The sequence below is a fragment of the Felis catus genome, chromosome B2 (assembly GCF_018350175.1).
Source record: "Felis catus isolate Fca126 chromosome B2, F.catus_Fca126_mat1.0, whole genome shotgun sequence".
Taxonomy (NCBI): Eukaryota; Metazoa; Chordata; class Mammalia; order Carnivora; family Felidae; genus Felis; species Felis catus.
Genome location: NC_058372.1, coordinates 31,133,587 through 31,154,395, shown reverse-complemented (window position 1 = coordinate 31,154,395; position 20,809 = coordinate 31,133,587). Strand labels below are relative to the sequence as shown.

General features: G+C 39.1%; 1 protein-coding gene and 1 long non-coding RNA gene across 38 annotated transcripts in view; one reads left to right on the top strand and one right to left on the bottom strand.

The window, feature by feature from the left end:
• Positions 1 to 20,809, top strand: part of TSBP1 (testis expressed basic protein 1) — a 220,018-nt gene that overhangs the window by 93,967 nt on the left and 105,242 nt on the right. For all 36 annotated transcript variants that reach the window (XM_045057354.1, XM_045057353.1, XM_045057351.1 and 33 more), the window contains 3 exons: positions 4,582 to 4,602; positions 11,179 to 11,199; positions 19,765 to 19,785. In XM_045057354.1, the coding sequence (XP_044913289.1) occupies positions 4,582 to 4,602; positions 11,179 to 11,199; positions 19,765 to 19,785 (63 nt within the window). The remainder of the gene's footprint in view (positions 1 to 4,581; positions 4,603 to 11,178; positions 11,200 to 19,764; positions 19,786 to 20,809) is intronic.
• The window catches only part of LOC109499620, a 148,566-nt gene that overhangs the window by 123,992 nt on the left and 3,765 nt on the right, over positions 1 to 20,809 (bottom strand). The gene's annotated exons all lie outside the window — the stretch shown is intronic.

Here is a 20,809-nt window from a genome sequence, read left to right as displayed (position 1 = left end):
GTTTGTTTGTTTTTCTGGCTAAACAAATAAGTAACTGGCAGTCTTAAATCCCCTGAATTTAATTCCTTAAATTCTTTAATTTCCAAAGTTCCTGTTCTTAATTCTTCTCCCCAGATAAGCAGGCCCACGAAGTTAAGAAGGTATAGATTTTTTTTTGGATAAAACAGTGTTTTAAATAATGGCCACTCCAGAGAATAAGACATAGGAAGAAGAGGCTCCATGGTAGTGTGAGGTCTCACTTAAGACATCCATAAGCAGGGGATGTGATATGATGTAGGGGGAAGAACTGAATTTAAAATCAACACACTTGTTTGTTGTCTGACTCTTGACCTTTAGGTTAATTACTTGGGAATGTCAGTTAACCTCTCTGGAGTTAATTTTCTAGTCTGTAAAATCTAAAGTATCTGTATTAGAAAACAGATGATTGTTACTCCTGTTTATACTTTTATTAGTTTTCTCAAAAACTAAGATTTAAAAAAAATAACAGGATTCCCATAATAAATAGAAAATGTCATTATCTGGGCATGGAACAAAGGGGAATGTTTTGGTCCATTTTATAAGCAAGAAAAGAGTGAAACTACTAACACCCTGTGTAGGATTGTGGCATCCTGGAGCCAATTTCCCAGCCAGAGTGACAACAGAGGAGGAAGAGCGACAGAGCCCATGCAAGTAATTGTGTCTATACTCTTGGCCTTTCCACAAAGATCTTCCACACTGACAAGCAGGCCTGACGTGGGTGACTAAACAATAACAATAACAACAACAAATAGAATACAAAAACGAACAAATTAGCCATTGGCCTCACCAGGGGCACAAGCAACCTAAGGAAACAAAGGAGGTTATTCCTCAGTATAACTAAAGAAACTAAGCAAAATTTATAATGCAAACACTGAAATTCCTTGATTTGACTTTCGAGGATATGACAGCCCTTTCTTCTACAACTTCATAGTGATGAACCAGTTATCAGGCACCCAGAGAATGGATAGCCCCTTGATAAACTAGCACTTTCTGGTTTCTACAAAAATTATGGTGAATCTGGATTTCTCTGAACTTTCCTAATTAGGAATTTGTGAGAATTCTGATGGACTGGGAAGCTCTCCACTTTTGTATTTTCTACAAAGAAAGGATTTTGTTTTGGAAACAAAGCCTGTTTTAAAGTATAATTTTCTCACATATATTCAACAAATATTAATTTATATCTACCATGCCAAGTTGTTAACATTATTCTTCGTTAGGAACTTAGAAGTCATTTGAGAATAAAGAAACACACACACATAACCATAAATTCATTGTAACCAACCAATAATCTAATTTCATCACATCTCTTTATTAAAGCAAATAACCTATGGAGAACAATCAGACTACACTTGATTATTAAACAAGTTCTATTCATCACATATATTTTAAAAAATAGTCCCTTTTCTTTACAAATCATATAGAGCATTCAATCCTTGCCTTATTCAAAGAAACCAACTCTTAACAAATTAGTAATCCAAATTATATATTATCACAGTATTGATGCCAGATATAATGCCAATAGCACTATGGTACCAATTTGAAATGTGTTCAAATCTGGAAAGGAGAACAGCAAATCAAAGATTTTCTAACTGAAGTTAAGACTCATAAATATTAACTATGGTTTCTGATTCTCTCACCCTGCTTTAATTCAATATTATTAGGATGATTTGCTGTCACTGACAATCTCACATCAGATGCCCCACATGAATTGTCATAGACTCTAAGTCTAAAGTTCTCTCTTGGCCAGCAAGATAGCGGACGCAGGATTAAAAGCGAGAGATGGCTAATGTCCAGGAAAAGGCAAGAGCTCCAAATAAGGGTCCTTGCCCCGTTTTTATTAGGATCAGAAGGCTTACAAACATGGTGATGGACATGTACAAAGAGACAATGAAACTGTGAACATTAACTCATGGGCATGAGGGAAAGGGGTCTTGAAGATATTCAGGGTTAGGGGTTTGGGTTAATACAAAACAAAATCCTGGTGCCAGGCAGCCAGGCAGAAGGTTGTTTACAGCAGATAAGAGGCACCCCCTCTGCTTATCTTAGCTAACCTAGGGGATGAGACAGATAGGACACGTGACCTCAGGGTTAACAAGGCACCTTTTGTTAATCATCTCTGCTCTGGGAAGCTTCACTTGCAGCCCAGCGGTCTAAAGCCCTATTTACCTGTTTACCTAACTTGGTCATTCCCTCCTGTGAAAGCAGCTTTCTGCTGTAGTACTAAATGGGAGTACAAGAATACCTAACCTTGGTTATTTCATATACCTATGTTCTATATTGGGGTCTTTGTCCCGCCATCTTATACTGGGGTTTCTGCCCTGCCTTCTCTATACGTATTTACCTAATCTTGCTTACCCAAACTTGGGTGTGAGCATCGTATGGCTTTGTAATTCTTTATGCCTTGTTAACCCCTTGGTGTAAGCCGGGGAATTTCTAAGCTTATTCCCCACAATGAATGAGTGGGAATTGTTCCATATGCAATAAAATCTATGTAAATTCTCCTGTTCAATATTATAGTAAAAATAATAAACACCAGGAAAAGCTGCCCTAAATCTTTTCTGGATGGAGAAATAGCAAACTTACACAAGCTTACACTTACTTACACATACATATGTATCCTACAGGCACACATACATATGTGTATACATGTACATAATTTTACATGTTGCTTGTAGGAATAAAACTTCAAGATTACGAATACTGCCTTTCAACAACAAACATTCAGTCTAGGTGGGGGAGCAACTGGGCAGTGAGTATGAGAGACAAAATAAGAACAGGGAGAAGAGGTGGAAGTGGAAATACAACATACGTAGTGTTTGCACACCTCAGAGGCTGGATTCGAACCCTAATTTCTTCTTAAAGAGAATTACAGGCTTGAAAAAAATCATAGACAAGAAAAACAACTTTATACCCAAGGCAAACAATGGTCATTTATGTTTGTAGGTGTTATGGGGGGGCGGGGGGGGGGGGGCGGGAAGCCCAGAACCTATTAACAATTCTTTATCTCCTTAACATCTCTATTTTTCTTTGTCCAAGAGAGGAACAGAAGGCAGTATTAATGACTATGGATATTATCAAAATCTTGATGTTCCTATATTCCATTCTCTTTTTCCTCCTGCCCAATAGTTAGCATGCCACTGTCATAGGCTTATTACTAGCAATGGGCAGGAGCATTTAAGAAGAATGATCAACACAATCTATTTTTCTACTATATATATGTAATTGATGTGAACTGCCTAAGAAATAGGGGAAATGTAAAAATATGATGAAAATGTGAACATGCAAGATTTGCATGTTCTAAGGCCTTATACCTATAATGAAAAGTTTCAATGAAGGCACAGAAACATAGATGTTACTCCCCTCAATCTACCACACTCAGAAAATCTTAAAACCATCAGACTGGCACTGTTTTTAATTACAACAAAAGATGCACAAGATAATTAATTCCACTGAAGCTGACTCTTCTGATGCAATACTACAGGTTCGCTTTCTAATTTTCCCACTAAAAAATAAAAATAGAATCCTTCTTCTTTCAACGTTTTTTTTTTTTAATTTATTTTTGGGACAGAGAGAGACAGAGCATGAACGGGGGAGGGGCAGAGAGAGAGGGAGACACAGAATCGGAAACAGGCTCCAGGCTCCGAGCCATCAGCCCACAGCCCGACGCGGGGCTCGAACTCACGGACCGCGAGATCGTGACCTGACTGAAGTCGGACGCTTAACCGACCGCGCCACCCAGGCGCCCCAGAATCCTTCTTCTTAATTAAAAACAAATAAAAACATTTGGTAATCGGTAGCAAAACTTTTTGAACAAAAACAGAAGTCACTTCCTTATTTCTCAGCAAATTTACAGAAATCTTGATATCCCCAAAGTGAAAAGGGATGGAAGGGAGGACAGAATAGATGCACAGATTTCTCAAACCTACGACATTTCTACAATAAAGACCAAGAAGAGCAGATAAAGATGACCAAGAGCCCGAAAATAGTCCAACTTTAAATTAATCTCTCCAAAAGGAGTATCAGAGGAAAATGTAACATTGGGCTGCTTCTCTGAAGGAAACCACACTCATATAGGTTTGCATTCGATGGAAGACAGGACCCTCAGCAAGTCCCTGAACTCTTCCATAACTCTGATGGACTTTAGTAATCCCTTGAAAAACTTTAACTCTCTACTTACTATTATTTTCTTTTCTTTTCTTTTCTTTTTTTTTTTTTTAGTTTTAGGGTTTTTTTTTTTAAATATAATTTATTGTCAAGTTAGCTAACATACAGCGTATACAGGGTGCTCTTGGCTTCAGGAGTAGATTCCTATGATTCATCGCTTACATACAACACCCAGTGCTCATCCCAGCAAGTGCCCTCCTCAATGCCCATCACCCATTTTCTCTCCCACCCCTGCACTTCCTCATCAACCTTCAATTCGTTCTCTGTAATTAAGAGTTTCTTATGGTTTCTTACTATTATTTTCAATCCTACAAGTCATACACAAAAATTGTATTAGAGAAAGCTAGAGTCTCCTTCTCTTAGGCCAATGATATTTATATATTTGTGTTTATATTTCAGAAAAGACAACAGACTCCTGCAGTAAGTTTCTTTCTTGTTTATTTCCTGTTTGTGGAATATCTTTGCCTCTTCTATATATTACCAGTCTCATGTCTATCATGTTTAAATATGAGCCCCAAAATGAGTTCAGAGTGGGCAATGAAAAAGAGATAAGTTTTAGTTTAACAAGGCATTTACTCAACTCCCTTCTCAAAATTCCACTGGAATGAAAACAAAGAAGTGGAAAAAGCATATACACAAAGCCCAAGGAACATGGGGAAAGGAAATGCAAGCAATTTTAAGTGTTGAGAAAATTCTGAAAGCAGATTACTAACTTAGGAGAAAGAAGAAACCCTAATACAAGTAGTAGAGAAAGATACAAAGAATGTCATTTCAAAATTCAGGAAAGGCTCAAATATTAAAGGCAAAACTATGGGATGGAATGGCCAATTAAAAGTCTTTATTTGATGGGGCGCCTGGGTGATTCTGTCAGTTAAGTGTCTGACTTCAGCTCAGGTCATGATCTCCTGGTCTGTGAGTTTGAGCCCCGCGTTGGGCTCTGTGCTGACAGCTCAGAGCCTGGAGCCTGCTTCAAATTCTGTGTTTCCCTTTCTCTCTGCCCATCCCCTGCTCACGCTGTCTCTCTCTAAAATAAACATTTTTTTTAAAAAAGTCTTTATTTGAGTAGTTCCAATTCAAGATGGCAACATAGGAAGATCCTGAAGTCACCCTCTCCCACAGAAACACATATACATGGAATGGTTTCCTCTGGGAAAAAAAAACTGGTGAAGTAACCCCCTCACCTAGGGTAAACGAGGGAAACCACATCAAAGTGGGTAGGAAAGGCTAAGGCACAATCCTGCCATATTCCCCACCCTGAGCTGCAATCCATAAATCAGGAAAGAACTCATAACCTGGAATTTCTCCCGGAGGTGCAAAGGATTTATACCCCACATCAGGCCCACCCACAGAACTTTTAAGACCACCACTTGAGACGAGCCCCCAAAATATCTGACTTTGAAAACCAATGGGGCTCATCACGCCCACAAAACCCACAGGGCTCTGGAGAACCAAAGAATGGCCTTTAAAGGACCAGCCAAGATTCACCCTTCCCCCTCCAGGACCTAAGACTGAAGCAGCCGTTTTGAAATGTGCCCAGCCATAATGTGAAAGAGACTAATTTCTTAATTTTAAAGCATTGACCTAAAGTGCATGTGCCTGTTGGATACTCTCTGGGAATGGACACTGGTGACTACCATCTTCCTATTCTCCTCCCATCTTGCTAAAGTCAGTGGGTACCATCTTCTTCCATTTTTTCCTTTTCTTTTTTTCTATTTCTTTCTTTTTTTTTTTTGTTTATTTGTTTTTGAGAGAGAGAGAGAGAGAGGCAGAGTGTGAGCAGGGGAGGAGCAGAGAGAGAGGGAGACACAGAATCCAAAGCAGGCTCTAAGCTCTGAGCTGTCAGCACAAAGCCCAACGTGGGGCTCGGGGCTTGAACCCACAAACCGTGAGATCATGACCTGAGCTGAAGTCGGACACTTAAATGACTGAGCCATCCAGGTGCCCCTCTTACTTCTTTTTTTAAAAATGCTTACTTGTTTATTTTGAGACAGAGAGCACATGCACGGGCAGGGAAGGGGCAGAGAGAGACAGAGACAGAGAGAGAGAGAGACAGAGAGAGAGAGAGAGAGAGAGAGAGAGAGAGAGAATCCCCAGCAGGCTTCATGCTAACCACCTGGAGCCCCACGTGGGGCTCGATATCAGGAATCATGAGATCATGACCTGAGACGAAATCAAGAATCTGATGCTTACCAACTAAGCCACCCAGGAGCCCCTTTCTTCTTCTTTTTTTAATCTCTTTTTTCTTTTTATGACCCTCCCTCGGTCCCTTTTAGCCAATGGACACCATCTTTGCACTCTCCCTCTGGCACACTACAGTGCCAGTATCTACCAGAGGGGAGCTTCTACGCACATCTCATGCCTCAGTTTGTTTGTTTTTTACCTAGTGACCCAGGTTTTGCAACTGCTGCCCAGAGGATGCCACTTGCTTGCCTGGCTCTGGAGACCATGGAGGCTTGCTTTCCTGGGTTCCATGAGACTTTAACAATTGGAGAAACAGCTTGAGGCAGACTACCAAGCCCAAGGCACTGCAGAGACAGCAGACCGAAATAATACCCCCAGTCCTTCCGAGAAAGAGACTTATTTGCTTGTTCAGGAGCTTTGGCCTCAGGGACGTGCTCTAGTTTGATATGCTTTAGGAGCCTACAGAGGTGCTCTCAGGGAATGGAGGCCAGTGGATATAATCTTTGTGCTTTCCCTCTGCCTTGCTCCAGCTCACTGGTATCTTACAGAAAGGAGCCTATACCCTTCTCTGGTACCCGGATATTTGTGGCTACAAGGGAACACTTCTACATCACCTGCCTTTGGGGACCAGCAGGGCCCATTCACACAAGTCCCACAGGGTTGTAACCAATGAAGAAAGGGCTCTTAAACAGCTACTACCTCCAAGGCAGAGCAACAAACTCAGGAGCTTCATCTTTCTGTGACAGATTGAGAGGGACAGGATGCTAGTTAAACATATATCTAAGAGCTGACTGTAAACCTTTCCTGAGACTTCAGCAGGTAAGCACTATCTTCAGAGTAGTAGCATCTCTCAGTTGGGAGCTCTTATATATGCCTAGTGTCCCTCTTTTTATATCTGGTGCCCTGGTTTTTGCATCCAGTGCCCAGGGGACACCTGTTTGTCACCTGGCTCTGAGGGCCAAGAGAGCTTGCCTTCCTGGGTCCCATGAGACTGTAACATTCAGAGATAGCTCTTGGTAGGATATAACCCCAGTGTATTGCACGGACAGCACTGAAACACAACCCCAGCCTTTGTGGGAAAGAGGCCTATTTGCATGTCCTAGAGATTCAGACTTAGGGGTAGACATCACCTCTGGCACACATCTAGAGGCTACAGAGGCACTCTCAGGACTTAAGCCAGAGAATACCATCTCTGCAGTCTCCTTCTACCTCACTACACCTAACCATTATTTCCTACAAGGGAGCTTATACACTCCTCTAGACCAGTGATTTTCACAACTGCTGTCCAGGGGTCACCTCCAGATCACCTGGCTTTGGAAGTCTTGTAGTCCTACAAGACTGTATACAATTGCATTCATTAAAAGCTGCTCTGGGAGGGTCTGGCTTCCAATCAGCCTGACTCTAGGTGCTGACTGAGATCCTCCCCTTTGGGACACTGACTACTCTTGGCACACCCTCAACTACTGGGAGTAGTAAAGAAAAGTAAAAGTAAAAGTAAAAGTAAAAAGTAAAAGTAAAAGTAAAGTAAAGGAAGTAAAATAGTCTGCTTGGACAATCATAAAGGCTTGAGAGACAACCAAGAGCCAAAGCAGGATGGAGTGATAAGGTTCATCTCCTGCACAAGAGGCAAACCTTTCAAGATTCTGAGAAGTAGCTAATGCCTAGAAACCAACACAGCGAGTCAAAGCAAAATGAAGAAAAAAAGAGGAATATGTTTCAAATGAAAGAAAAAATAAAAACCTCAGGGGGGAAAAAAGGTAAAACCTCAGGAGAAAAAACAATGAAACAGAGACAGATAATTTACTTGATAAAGAGTTCAAAGTAATTCATAAAGATAGTCTCCAACCTTGAGAGAATGAATGAATAAAGTGGAAACTTCAGAGAGAAGGACAGAACTGAAGAACACAATAACTGAACTGAAAAATGCACTAGAGGTGTTCAAAAGCAGGTCAGATGAAGCAGAAGAAAGGAGCAGTCAACTCAGCGACAGGGCAGTGGAATTCAACCAATCAGAATAGCAGAAAGAAAACAAGAATGAAAAAATATATATATTTGGATTTTATTTCTTAATCTAGTCTGAAAATACTTCCATTTAATGGAAATAATTAGACCATTTGCATGCAGTTAAATAGTTGGACCATTTGTTCATATATTTGCACTTTTTAAATCATGTTGCTAACAGTTTACTAATGCTCTGTCTTGTTTCTTTTCTTTTTTGCCTTCTTTTGAAATGATTTGTTTTTATAATTCTATTTTCTTCATCTCATAGCATGTTAGCTACACATTATTTTACAATTCTTTTCGGGATTACCATAGAGATGACAACATTCATCCTTGTCTTATAAAACTTTAATATAAGTTACTACATTTAACACTGCAATTTAACAAGATGATTTAAAAGCTATAAGAACCTTTGAGGGGGCGCCTGGGTGGCTCAGTCATTTAAGCGTCCGACTTCGGCTCAGGTCACAATCTCGGGGTTCATGAGTTCAAGCCTTGTGCTGGGCTCTGTGCTGGCAGCTCAGAGGCTGGAGCCTGCTTTGGATTCTGTGTCTCCCTCTCTCTCTCTGTCCTTCCCACACTCGTGCTCTCTCTCTCTCTCTCTCTCTCTCTCTCTCCCTCTCTTCTCTCTCAAAAATAAGTAAACATTAAAAAGAAGAACATTTGAACACTCTTTTCTCTTACGTATCTGCGTTCTCGTCATGCTCGTTAAAACTGCATTTACTTTAACCCCTCGATATATCACCATCACCATCATCATCATCACATCATCATCATTTTAGTCAGTCACTATTTGCTTAAGTTCAGCCACATGTTACTTTTCTGTTACCTTCATTCCATTCTGTATTTCCATCCTTCCATCAGACATTTTTACTTTTATTACCTCAACATTTCCTTTAGTGTTTTCCCCATTATCACTCTCATCCTTCTATGACTAAAATTTCCTATTTGTTACATGACTTTGCCACACCCCATGTGTCTCCTATACTCTTTTCTGAGGTCTCTTGTGTCTTACACTTGTCACTTGCAGACACTCAGATCCCAGTGATACTTAGGTTCCCTGCCCCATAGCCCTCCCACGTGTGATTTCACAACCAGGCAGCTTCTCCAAAGCCAGAATCTATCATTCCAGTCAGTCAACAGTGAGTCTTAACAATGTAACATTATCAAGTGACTACACTGTTGCATTGTCCATGTTCTTTTGCCAGAAGCAAATTCCAGGTTCCTCCCTCACTCAAGGGGAGGGCACTTAACAATGAATGGGTGACTGCTTAGGGGTCATCACAGAATTCTGCCTATCACAGGAAGGAAAAGGAGGTGAAGTATTAAGTGGAAGAATAGGAAGGTCTCATCTTTCAGAGTTTAAAGTTAGTAGATACAATATAAAACTAAAGTCGGGGTGCCTGGATGACTCAGTCAATTGAGCATCTGACTTCAGCTCAGGTCATGCATGATCTCACATTCATGGGTTCAAGCCCTGCATCAGGCTCTGTGCTGACAGCTAGGAGCCTGGAGCCTGCTTCAGATTCTGTGTATCCCTCACTCTCTGCCCCTCCCCTGCTTGTACTCTCTCTCACTCTCAAAAATAAACATTTTAAAAAATAAAAAATCAAAAACCTAAAGTCAAGAAATCACATTTAAAAAAAGCTATTTACGGGGCGCCTGGGTGGCGCAGTCGGTTAAGCGTCCGACTTCAGCCAGGTCACGATCTCGCGGTCCGTGAGTTCGAGCCCCGCGTCAGGCTCTGGGCTGATGGCTCGGAGCCTGGAGCCTGTTTCCGATTCTGTGTCTCCTTCTCTCTCTGCCCCTCCCCCGTTCATGCTCTGTCTCTCTCTGTCCCAAAAATAAATAAACGTTGAAAAAAAAAAAAAAGCTATTTACTGCAGAAAGAGCCTACATTTAAATATGAAATAGATATAATTCAGGAGAACAAATCTGATTGCAAATGGCTGAGGTGAGGAACAGATGCTTTTTGTTATAAGCATGCCACATTAGTGTTTTAAAATGTAGGTTTTATTATTATTCATGAATGGTAATGCCAATAGTAAAGACGAGAGATGACTGCATTGAAAACAGTTTGTTACTTACAGCTTCTCAGTGCCCATGAAGAGAGGGCATGCCATGCCAGGCAGGGCCACATGGGGAAGCACCAGGGTCATTCAGGGGGCATAAGGAGTGAGGGGGGAAGGTGGACAAGAGTCTTTATGGTTTTCAGGGGAGGAAATGAGCAAGATGTGGAAAGCAAGCTAAGCAGGTTTAGGAAAAATATAAAAGGCACAAACCTATAAAAAATTGTGTAGGTTTGTTTGAATAATTTCAGCAGGCTGCAGGGTATAGTAGTTGCCACTAATTGTCTAAGTCCTGGCCTCCGGGAGATTAGGGCACACAAATAGTGAGCCAGGGTGTAAGAGCCCAATAAAAGAACAGGCTCTGGATTTGTTAGTTTGCAGATGAAAGTGTGCTGGCAGGAGAATTAATTTTAAGATCCTTAGGAATTGGCTAGACACAGAAGGGGCAGTTTTTCCACAGTCACCAAGTCCCCAGATGTCTAAGCATCAGAAATACAGAAAATAGAGAGGCATGATTAATACAATTAACCAGTTTTAAATTTTTAAAATATATCACTTTGATTACAACAATTATTTAATGTATTAAATTAATTAATTAATTAATAAGTAAATGTATTAAATGTATTAATTAATAATACATCTGATTAAGTCAATGCTGCACTGTACTAACCATGAAAAGTCTATTGGAGAAACTAGTCTTTTTTGCAGGATCAGGTAACAATTTTGTGTTTGTTTTGTGTTTCAGTTAAGACTCCAGAATCCAGTGGTAAGCCAATTTTCAAACTTTCACATAGGCTTCAGTCTCCCAGATAGAAAGAAGCCTTCCCCCTTTGCAGGTTGTCAAACTAAATTTACAGTTTTTTCGTTCCTCTACACTAGATTAGAGAATGAAAATGTTAATCTCCTCTCAGGCAAATTACACTTAGGTTATTATTTATATTCTAGGAAAGACCCTGGACCTATCAGGGTCTTTCTGTTTCTAATCTGTAGGCTCCCTTCTAGAGTTTGGTTAAATGGCTAAGAAAATTATAAGCAGCACAAACCTGTAAAACCATCTAGGGAAACAAGAAATACTGCAAAAACTAACTGCAGAGAAAAGAAAAATTTACACAGAAAAGCTGGTATATAACACAGCTCTAAATATTACTTACATGGGCATGATATTAATAACATATTAATATATTTTTTAAATGTGACATGTTCTATTTGTTGGAGAAATAGGAAAAGGAGAAAGAAGGGGGAAAAGGGTAGAAAAAGAAGTGACACCGTGGTTCCCACAAGAGGAAACTAGTGTACCTTGTCCAAATTGGAGAAATCATAAAATATTAGGTAGGGATTCTAGAACTAAATATTTGTCAACAGCTTCCTCCCCTTAACACAGCAATCGTGAAAAGGAAACTGAGGATAAGATTTGATGGGCCAGAAGCCTAGTGTTTTAATTTACGTGAATTTAATTTACATAAAACAATTTGACTTTAAATATAAGTACATATATTGATACATTAAAAATTAAACTTAAATACAACTCATATAAATTTCACATTCTAGTGCATACCTTTATAAAGATATAAAGCGAAATTAATCTCCTTCTAATGAGCAAACACCACCTAACACTTATTTGCCATCCTGTTTCAGTTATGTCTTCCAAATGTGTCAATAAGTTGATTTTCAAATACTATGTGCATTTATTACCAACTTACATGGGGGTCTTGCATTCTCTGGCTGTCGTCATGTCTACCATTGTAAATTCTTATTTTAGAGAAACAAAGAAAATGGCAATCTCATCTCTAATTTAGCTAAATGTTTGTTGTGTTTGTTTTCCCAGAAATAGCTCAGAACAAAGCAGTAAGCTCCTTTTCTGTCCCTTATCTCTAGTACGCTTGGTTTCTTAGAAAGAGGTATTTTTTCTCCAGAAATTGAGTGTAACAGTCTTATCAACACATTCATTAAAAAAATATAATTGTGAGATTGAAGTTACATGAAAATTTGAAAAACTTAATTTTCCTTCCTGAATTCTGAAATCACACTACATTGAGAGAAAGTATAGTTTTGAAAGGCAAAACTTAAAAGTCTAAAAAAGTGACATAAACCATAGGTAGATGAAAATTTAAAACAAATGTTAAAGCATTGGGATGCCTGGGTGGCTCAGTCGGTTGAGCAGCCAACTTCGGCTCAGGTCATGATCTCGCGGTTTATGAGTTCAAGCCCCGCATAGGGCTCTGTGCTGACAACTGGGAGCCTGGAGCCTGCTTCGGATTCTGTGTCTCCCCCTCTCTCTGCCCCTCCCCTGCTCATGCTCTGTCTCTCTGTCTCTCTGTCTCTCAATAATAAAAACATTAAAAAAAAAATGTTAAAGCGTAAACAGCTAGATTAGTTATTACTTATATATGGTACACAAAAAACTTATAGATGATATACAAAACACCAATCCTTAGTAAATTCAAGAGGCCTAATCATAAACAGCACAACCCAGACTGACCCAGGATTATCAGGTACCAGGTAAGATTTAAGCCAGAGATGTAAAGATGTGGCTAAGGAAAGGATAATTTTGAAAAAATTGTTTAAGTAGATCTATATAAATCATCTCCTCCACCAGGCTTCCACTCTGGTACCTATAACATACCAGAGTAGAAGAAAAGGGGTTAATCCTAAGGACAGGTTGAATCAAAGGAACTCTGGCTACAAGGCCTCCATGTACAGGTAAAAACAGAGAAACATCCTGATAACAGAAAACAAAATGTACCGAAAGAACTTTGACAGTTTTATTGTCCACACCTAAGGAGGATACATGACTCTTCAAAGGAGAAAATGAACTACCCTAGGAGAAAGACCTACAGATTCTGATATTGGGGGTTATCCAGAGAAAGCCAACTGATTTGGGTGGCAATCATTATCCATGCGCACATGATCAGCTATTTAGAATTAAATTCTTCAATATGAATGGACTTCCAATGATCACTAGATACTGCAGAACAGACTCTACCTTAAAAATGAAGAATGAATTATACAGAATATAGGTAATTAGAGGAAACCAAGAAAATTCAGCAAAACAGTGAAAAGATTTTTTAAAGCATTTTAGACACCTAAGCAGATACTGATCTTGGAAAAAGGGCAGGATGATATAAAAAAGTGACACTCAGAGAACAAAAATGAGCTACAGAATATTAAAAATAGAAGCAGGTGACTTAATAATATTCTGTAAAATGGTTGGAATATAATGTCAAAAGAAACTTCCAGAAAACAAAATGAAGCAAAAAAATATTTTTTAAAGCAGAAAATAGAAATAAAAAGAAAATTTAAAAAAAAATCAGTTCAAGAGGATGTACTGCACAATAATAGAAGTGCCTGATGAGATTTTTTTTTTTTAATGGTGGGAAGAAAAAAGGAAAAACAGGTATGAGAAAATCACCTTGATTTTAATACCACAAGAATCAAAATTCAAAAAGCCCACTAAGGTCCCTGAACAATGAACAGTGAAGACAAGGCACACATCAAATTACAGCATGTGTTCTCAAAATATGCTAGGAATGAAGAAAAATTGATACATACAAAAGAGCAATCAGAATGGCATCATATTTCTCAAGAGTAACCACGAAATCTAGAAAACAATGGAGCAAATGCTCTCAATGCTAAAAGACTCCCAACGGGTTAATCTGAACCCCCAAGAAATCTATCAAGCAAATATAAACATTGAATGATTTACGGTCTCAAAATTTTCATCTTCCATGCATTCCTTCTCCAGGAAAAACTGGAGAATATACTCCATCAAAACAAACAATGTAAACCACGGAAGAAGAAATCAAGAAATCTAAAAACATGCAATTTAGTACAGAAGGTCAAAATGTGGATTCCCAATTGTTATGGTCTTTTGATGTCAAATAGGCTAGGGATAATCCCAGTTCTTCAAGCACTACTCTAGGTGTTGCTGTAAAGATACTTTGTAGATATGATTAAAGTCTGTAATCGGGTTGGCTTTAAATAAGAGAGACTATCCTAGATAATCTGGGTGGCCCTGATTCAATCAGTTGGATGGCCTTTAAGAGCACAGCTGAATGACAGCCAAAGCAGGAATCAGAACAGTCTGACTCTCACAGATCTAAGACCTTGGCTAGTTGATAATGGTGTCCCTAGAAAAGAAATGGACAGTTTTCTGAGTTCTTACTTTATCTATATTAACGTAAGAGTTCTAGGTCTAGCGAACAGAAGTCCAGCTTGAATCACTAAAGTGCAAAGCTCCTCAATGAGTTCTCAGACAGGAGCCAGTTTGCAGATCTAGAATTCAGAGAATGAAATGGAGACCAGATCCCCTTGAGGACAGACCTTCCTATATTGCCAAGTGTTTAATATTAATCTTTCCCCAAGCCTTTCACAAAGGGACCTAGGGCCAATTTCCAGAAATACTCTATATTAGGGAAAGGGAAATAATCACTTTTCAGGGATTACTGTCCACTAGCTCTGAACTGACACTAATTCTTAAAGACCCAAAACATCACTATGGTCCATCAGTCAGAGTAGGGGCTTATGAAGGTAAGGGATTAATGGATTTTAGCTCAGGTCTATCTCACAGTGGGACCAATGGGTCCCCAAATCCATCCCATGGTTATTTATCCAATTTCAGAATGCACAATGAGAATAGATATATTTAAAAACTTGTCAAAATTACAATATTGGTTCCTGTGGAGTAAGGACTATTATGCTAGCAATGGCCAAGTGGAACCTACTACAACTGCTCACTGTACCTAGGAAAATGGTAAACCAAAGGCAGTACCACATTTCCAGAGGATAGCAGTCATTGTTGCCACCGCCAAAAACTTGATCCTCATTTAACTCACCTATTTGGCCTATGCAGAAAATTAACAGGTCTTGAAAAATGGAAGTAGATTATCATAAATTTAATCAAATAATGACTCAAACTGCAATGCTGTTCCAGTTATGGTTTCATTGCTTGAACAAACCAACACATCCCTGTTACCATGCAGCTACCAAACTGCCAGGTAATTCTTTTTCTCTATACTTCTTAGTAAGGACCACCTGAGGCAGTTTGCTTTCAGTTGACAAGATAATCAATATGCTTACACAGTCCTACTTCAGTTCATGTCAACTCTACAGCCCTGTATTATAATTTAGTCTGCAGGAACTGTCATCACTTTTCCCTCCTATAATGCAGTTCATTATATTGGTGACACCATGCTGACTAGACCTGGCAAATGAGGGGAAGCAACTACTGTAGATAAAACATAAGTAGGTCAGAAGTAGAAAATGAATCCAACAGTAATTCAGGGGCCTTCCATCTCAGTAAAAGTTGATGGGGTGCAGCATTGTGGGGCATGTCAAGATAGATCTTCCATGGCAAGGGCTAAGTTGTTGCCTCTGGACCCTCCTACCAATGGGAAAAAAACAAACAAACAGAACACAATGCCTAGTGGCCCTCTTTGTATTTCAAAGGCAACCTGATACCCATTTGAGTGGGCTACTTCAGCTCACTTACAGAGTGATCTGAAAAGCTGCTAGTTTTGAGTAGGCCCCAGAACAAGTAAAGGCGAAGCGATAGATTCAGGCAACTTGCACAGGGAACATGCCATGCAAGTTGCTCAGCCACTTAGGCTGTATGATCCAGCAGATATGATGTGCTTGAAGTGTTAGTGGTAGAAAATGCTGTTTGGAGCTTTGGCAAGCCCTTAGGATTTTAAAGTAAATATCTGCCATCCTCTGCAAGTAACTATTCTCATTTTGAGGAAAAGCTTTTGGATTGCCACTAAATCTTGGTAGAGACTGAATATTTAACCAAGGGCTACCAATGTGCCATGAGACCTGAGCTGCCAATCATGAACTGGCTGTTTGTTGTCTGAACCACCAAGCCATAAAGTTGGACATGCACAATGGCCCTATATCCCCTTTCTGGAGACATATTTGAAGGCACATGAAGGGAAGTCCTTCCAGCAGGCAGAACTTCGAGCAGTACACCTGATTGTTTAATTTGTCTGAAAAGGGAAATAGCCAGATAAAGAGTCTATGTAAATTCGTAGGCTGTGGCCAATGGTTTGGCTGGATGATCAGGGATTTGGAAGGAACACTGGGAAACGGATAACAAAGAAGTGTGAGAAAGAAGTATGTGGATAGAGGTCTCTGAATGGGAAAATAATATAAAAAGATTTATGGCCCATGTGAATGATCACAAGAGTAACCTCATCAGACAAGGATCTTAATAAAATGGATAGAGTGAACCATTCTGTGGATACGTTATCCTTTTTTGCCCAGTAGGATCATGAACAAAGGGATCATGATGGCAGGTTATGCATGGACTCAGCAACATGGATGTTTCCTCACCAAGGCCAACCTAGCTATAGCCACTGCCAGCTGCACAATTTGCCAGTAGGAGAAAATAGCACTGAGTCTATAATATGACAACATGCTATGGGGGGTTAGCCAGCTACCTGGTGGCATGTTAAATGCCCTGGACCGCTTACATCATGGAAGGAGTAGCACTTTGTTCTTACTGGAATAGATAACTGCTCTGGATATGGTTTGTCTTTCCCTGTATGCAAAACACCAACAGTGGATTTTCAAAATGTCTTATCCACCACCATGGTTACCACACAGCATTGCTTCTGATCGAGAAACTCACTTTACAGCAAATGATGTCTAACAATGGGCCCCTTCTGAGGGAAGTCACTTGTCCTTTCATGTTTCCCATCATCTTAATGCAGCTGGCTTGACAGAGGAGTTTAAGGTATTTGAGGATTGAGTTACAGTGCCAACTAGATGACAATACCTGGTCTGGCTGAGGTAATGTCCTGTAGGATGTTATACATACTCTAAATCACTGTCCAATATACAGCGAGGAATTAAATGGAATTGGCTTCACTGACTATTAGTCCTAGTAATCCATGAGCAAAAAGTTTGCCTTCCATCACCATGAACTTGGGCTTTGTTAGTCTAGAGATCATAGATCCAAAGGGAAAAATGCTTCCACAAGGATACAACAATTCCACCGAACTGGAACTAGAGAATACCAACTAGCTACTTTGGGTTCCTCATGCCTTTGAATCAAAAAGCAAACAAACGGATTATTTACTTTGGCTGGAGTGACCAATCCCAATTACCAAGGGGGAACCGGGCTGCTACAATGCAATGGCGGTAAAAAGATCTCTTAGGTATCTCTTAGTATTACTATACCCTCTGATTTAAGTCAGTGGAAAACTAAAACAACTCCATGCAAGCAAGACTGATAATGGCCCAGAACTCTCAAAATGAAAATTTGGGTCACCCGGCCAGGAAAAGAACAAAGACCATTTGAACTGTTTGCTGAAGGCAAAGAAAATATGGAATCAGTGGTGGAATAAGGTAGTTATCAATACCCACAATAACTACAACCACGTAACCAGTTGCAGAAACAAGGATTATGAGTATTTTTTCCTCCTTTTTTATGTTTATTTATATACACATTAACCAAGTATTTTTATTTTTTATCTTATCCACTTAACATCTAATACAAGATAGATTAACAAAGTTAAGTTAATTTCACAGAATTTAATATCAAAGAAGAGTGAACTACACCCAAGGACCTTGCACACTCTTCTGGGGAAAACTGACCATGTTTTTGGTTGTATGCAAGTTGTATCATGAGAACTGGAAATATAACCTTGTTATTATCTTTAGTAGGAGATTAAGTATAGTTTAAGGTAACGTGTATTGGTGCTAAAATGACAAGGAGTGGACTGCAATTGTCTTTTGAGGCTTCAGTCCCAAATTATTCAAATATGAAGCGAAGTATTGCTGGGAAAGTATTTTGTAGATGTGGTTCAAGTTCATAATCTAATTCCAAGTAAATCTGAGTGGGCCTGATTCAATCAGCTGAAAAGCCCTAAGAGTCCATCTGAGGCTTCCCTAATGAAAAAGAAATTCCCCAGTGGACAACAATCTCAGGCTGAGCTTAAGTATTTCAGCCACCCCCAGCAGATGGCCTAGCTTTAAATTTTCAGAATTGTCAAGCCAGCCCATACAGTCACATAAACCAATGGCTTACAATAAGGCTCTAACACACACACACATATAAATACACACACAGATATGCACACACACTGCGGAATATTACTCAGCCATGAAAAAGAATGAAATCTTGCCATTTGCAACAAAATGGATGGATCTAGAGGGTAAAATGCTAAGCAAAGTAAGTCAGAGAAAAAAAGGCAAATACCATACGGTTTCACTCATATGGAATTTAAGAAGCAAAACAAACAAACAAAAACAGAGAGACAAACCAAAAACAAAAACAAAAACTCTTACATACAGAGAACGAACTGATGGTTGCCAGAAGGGAGGTGGGTGGGTGGGTGGATGGCTGAAACAGACAAAGAGGATTAAACTACACTTAATAGCACTGAGAAATATACAGAATTGTTGAATCACTGTATTGTACACTTGAAACTAATGTAACACTGCATGTTAAGTGTATGTCACTAAAAGAAGAAAGAAAGAAAGTGGGCATTTTATTCTCTTTCCTTCAGAAATCCACTAAAATGACTGACAAAGAATAATAAAAGGCATAAACATGAAAAAATGCTCAACGAAGTCTCCCAAAATATCAAGAATCAACTGGAGAGAAAAGAAAACTTCGAGTAGGAAAGCTCTTATAATACATTACTCAATAATGAACATTATTTACATGGTCAACATTATGTACATAGTTATATTGCTAACACAATATACTGATTTACCATAAAAACTGAGCCAGGCTTATTGGATAAATAGGGAGAGGGGAAGTGAATTGAGAAAGGGTATAAAAGGAGGTAAATACTTACTGCCTGTAGTTGAAATCCAAAATCCATTATCCAAATTTGAGGAATCATGAAGTATCATACAGACATTGTATAACTGAATATTAGTTCTAGAGCCCCCCGCCCAGTTAAGTGTAAGTTAAAAGGAAACAGGAAGTAAGAAGGGATGGGTCAGAGAACTGTTGGTTTTATTTACATTAAGTAATTTGACTTTTAAAATAATTACATGTACTTTGATATAAAAGAAATTAAAAAATTCACGTAAATTTTGCATTCTACAGATTGATTTTAGAAAGATATTAAGGAAAGCTAATCTTCTAATAGACAATCAATGTATATTTTCATTTTCTATTTCAGTTGTGACTTCAAAACTTGTCAGTTAGTTCTTTCAAATCTCAGATATTCTATGCTGTCATAACATCCTACAAGAGATTCTTGTATATTTTGGCTATCATCCTTAATAGCTTTGTAAATTTGCTGTTTAGAGAATTAGAGAAAAACAGTAATAACATCTTTAAGTTAGCCCATATGTTTGTTTTTGTTTGTTTCTGTAGAGACGATCTCAGGACAAACAGGTAAGTTCCTTTTCTATCTCTTATTGCTAGTATACTTTGGTATCTAAGGAATGGAAAAAATTTTTGCTCTGATAGCGACTGTCATAACAGTTTAAATCCCGTCATTGTAAGTATTACTGGGGTACTGAAAAACTTCATTTTCCTCCATGCACTCTTGGAAACACATTCAATTGAAAGAAAATATTTTTTTAAGGCAAAACTATGATATCTAAGAAATAGCAACAGAAACAAGCAGATGAAAATTTGAAACAAAACTATTACAGCTGAAGAGCAGACAGATGAGTAATAATTAAACTATCCACAAAACATGAATCCTAAGCAAATTCAAGAGGGCTAATGGTAGACAGTAGAATGAGAAGGCTCAGGATTTCCTGGGACCAGGTAACATTTCAGTCAAGCATGTTAAGGTGGATATTAAGACTATCCACCTATTAAGAAGGTGGATGATCAGCTGGTAATATGTTAAAATAACTCTATAAAATCATCTCTTCCATTCCTCTCAATCAAGCTTCTACTTTGGTCCCACACTGCAGAGGAGAAGAAAAATGGTGTATGCTCAAGAGAGGTTAGATCAAAGGAACCCTGGATACAGGGAGTTTCTATACATTTAAAATCAGGATGACATCTGACAACAGAGGGACAAAGTAAGAGCCAGGTCCTACACCTGTTCCCAATGTACTCAGAAAACTCAGAAAGCATAGATAACCCATGTTTGGAGAAAATGAACTACCACAGGGAAAAGACTGCTTCTTTTTTTTTTTAATGTTTATTTATTTTTGAGAGAGATATAGCGTGACGAGGGAGGGACAGACAGAGAGGGGGACAGAGGATCTGAAGTGGGCTCTGTGCTGACAGCACAGAGCCAGATGCGGGTCTCAAACTCATAAACCATGAAATCGTGACCTGAGCCAAAGTCAGATGCTTAACCGACTGAGCCACCCAGGTGCCCCAAAACTGACTGATTCTTATATGAAGGGTTGTTCAGAGAAATCTAACTAGCCCAGGTGGTGATCTGCAGCCATGA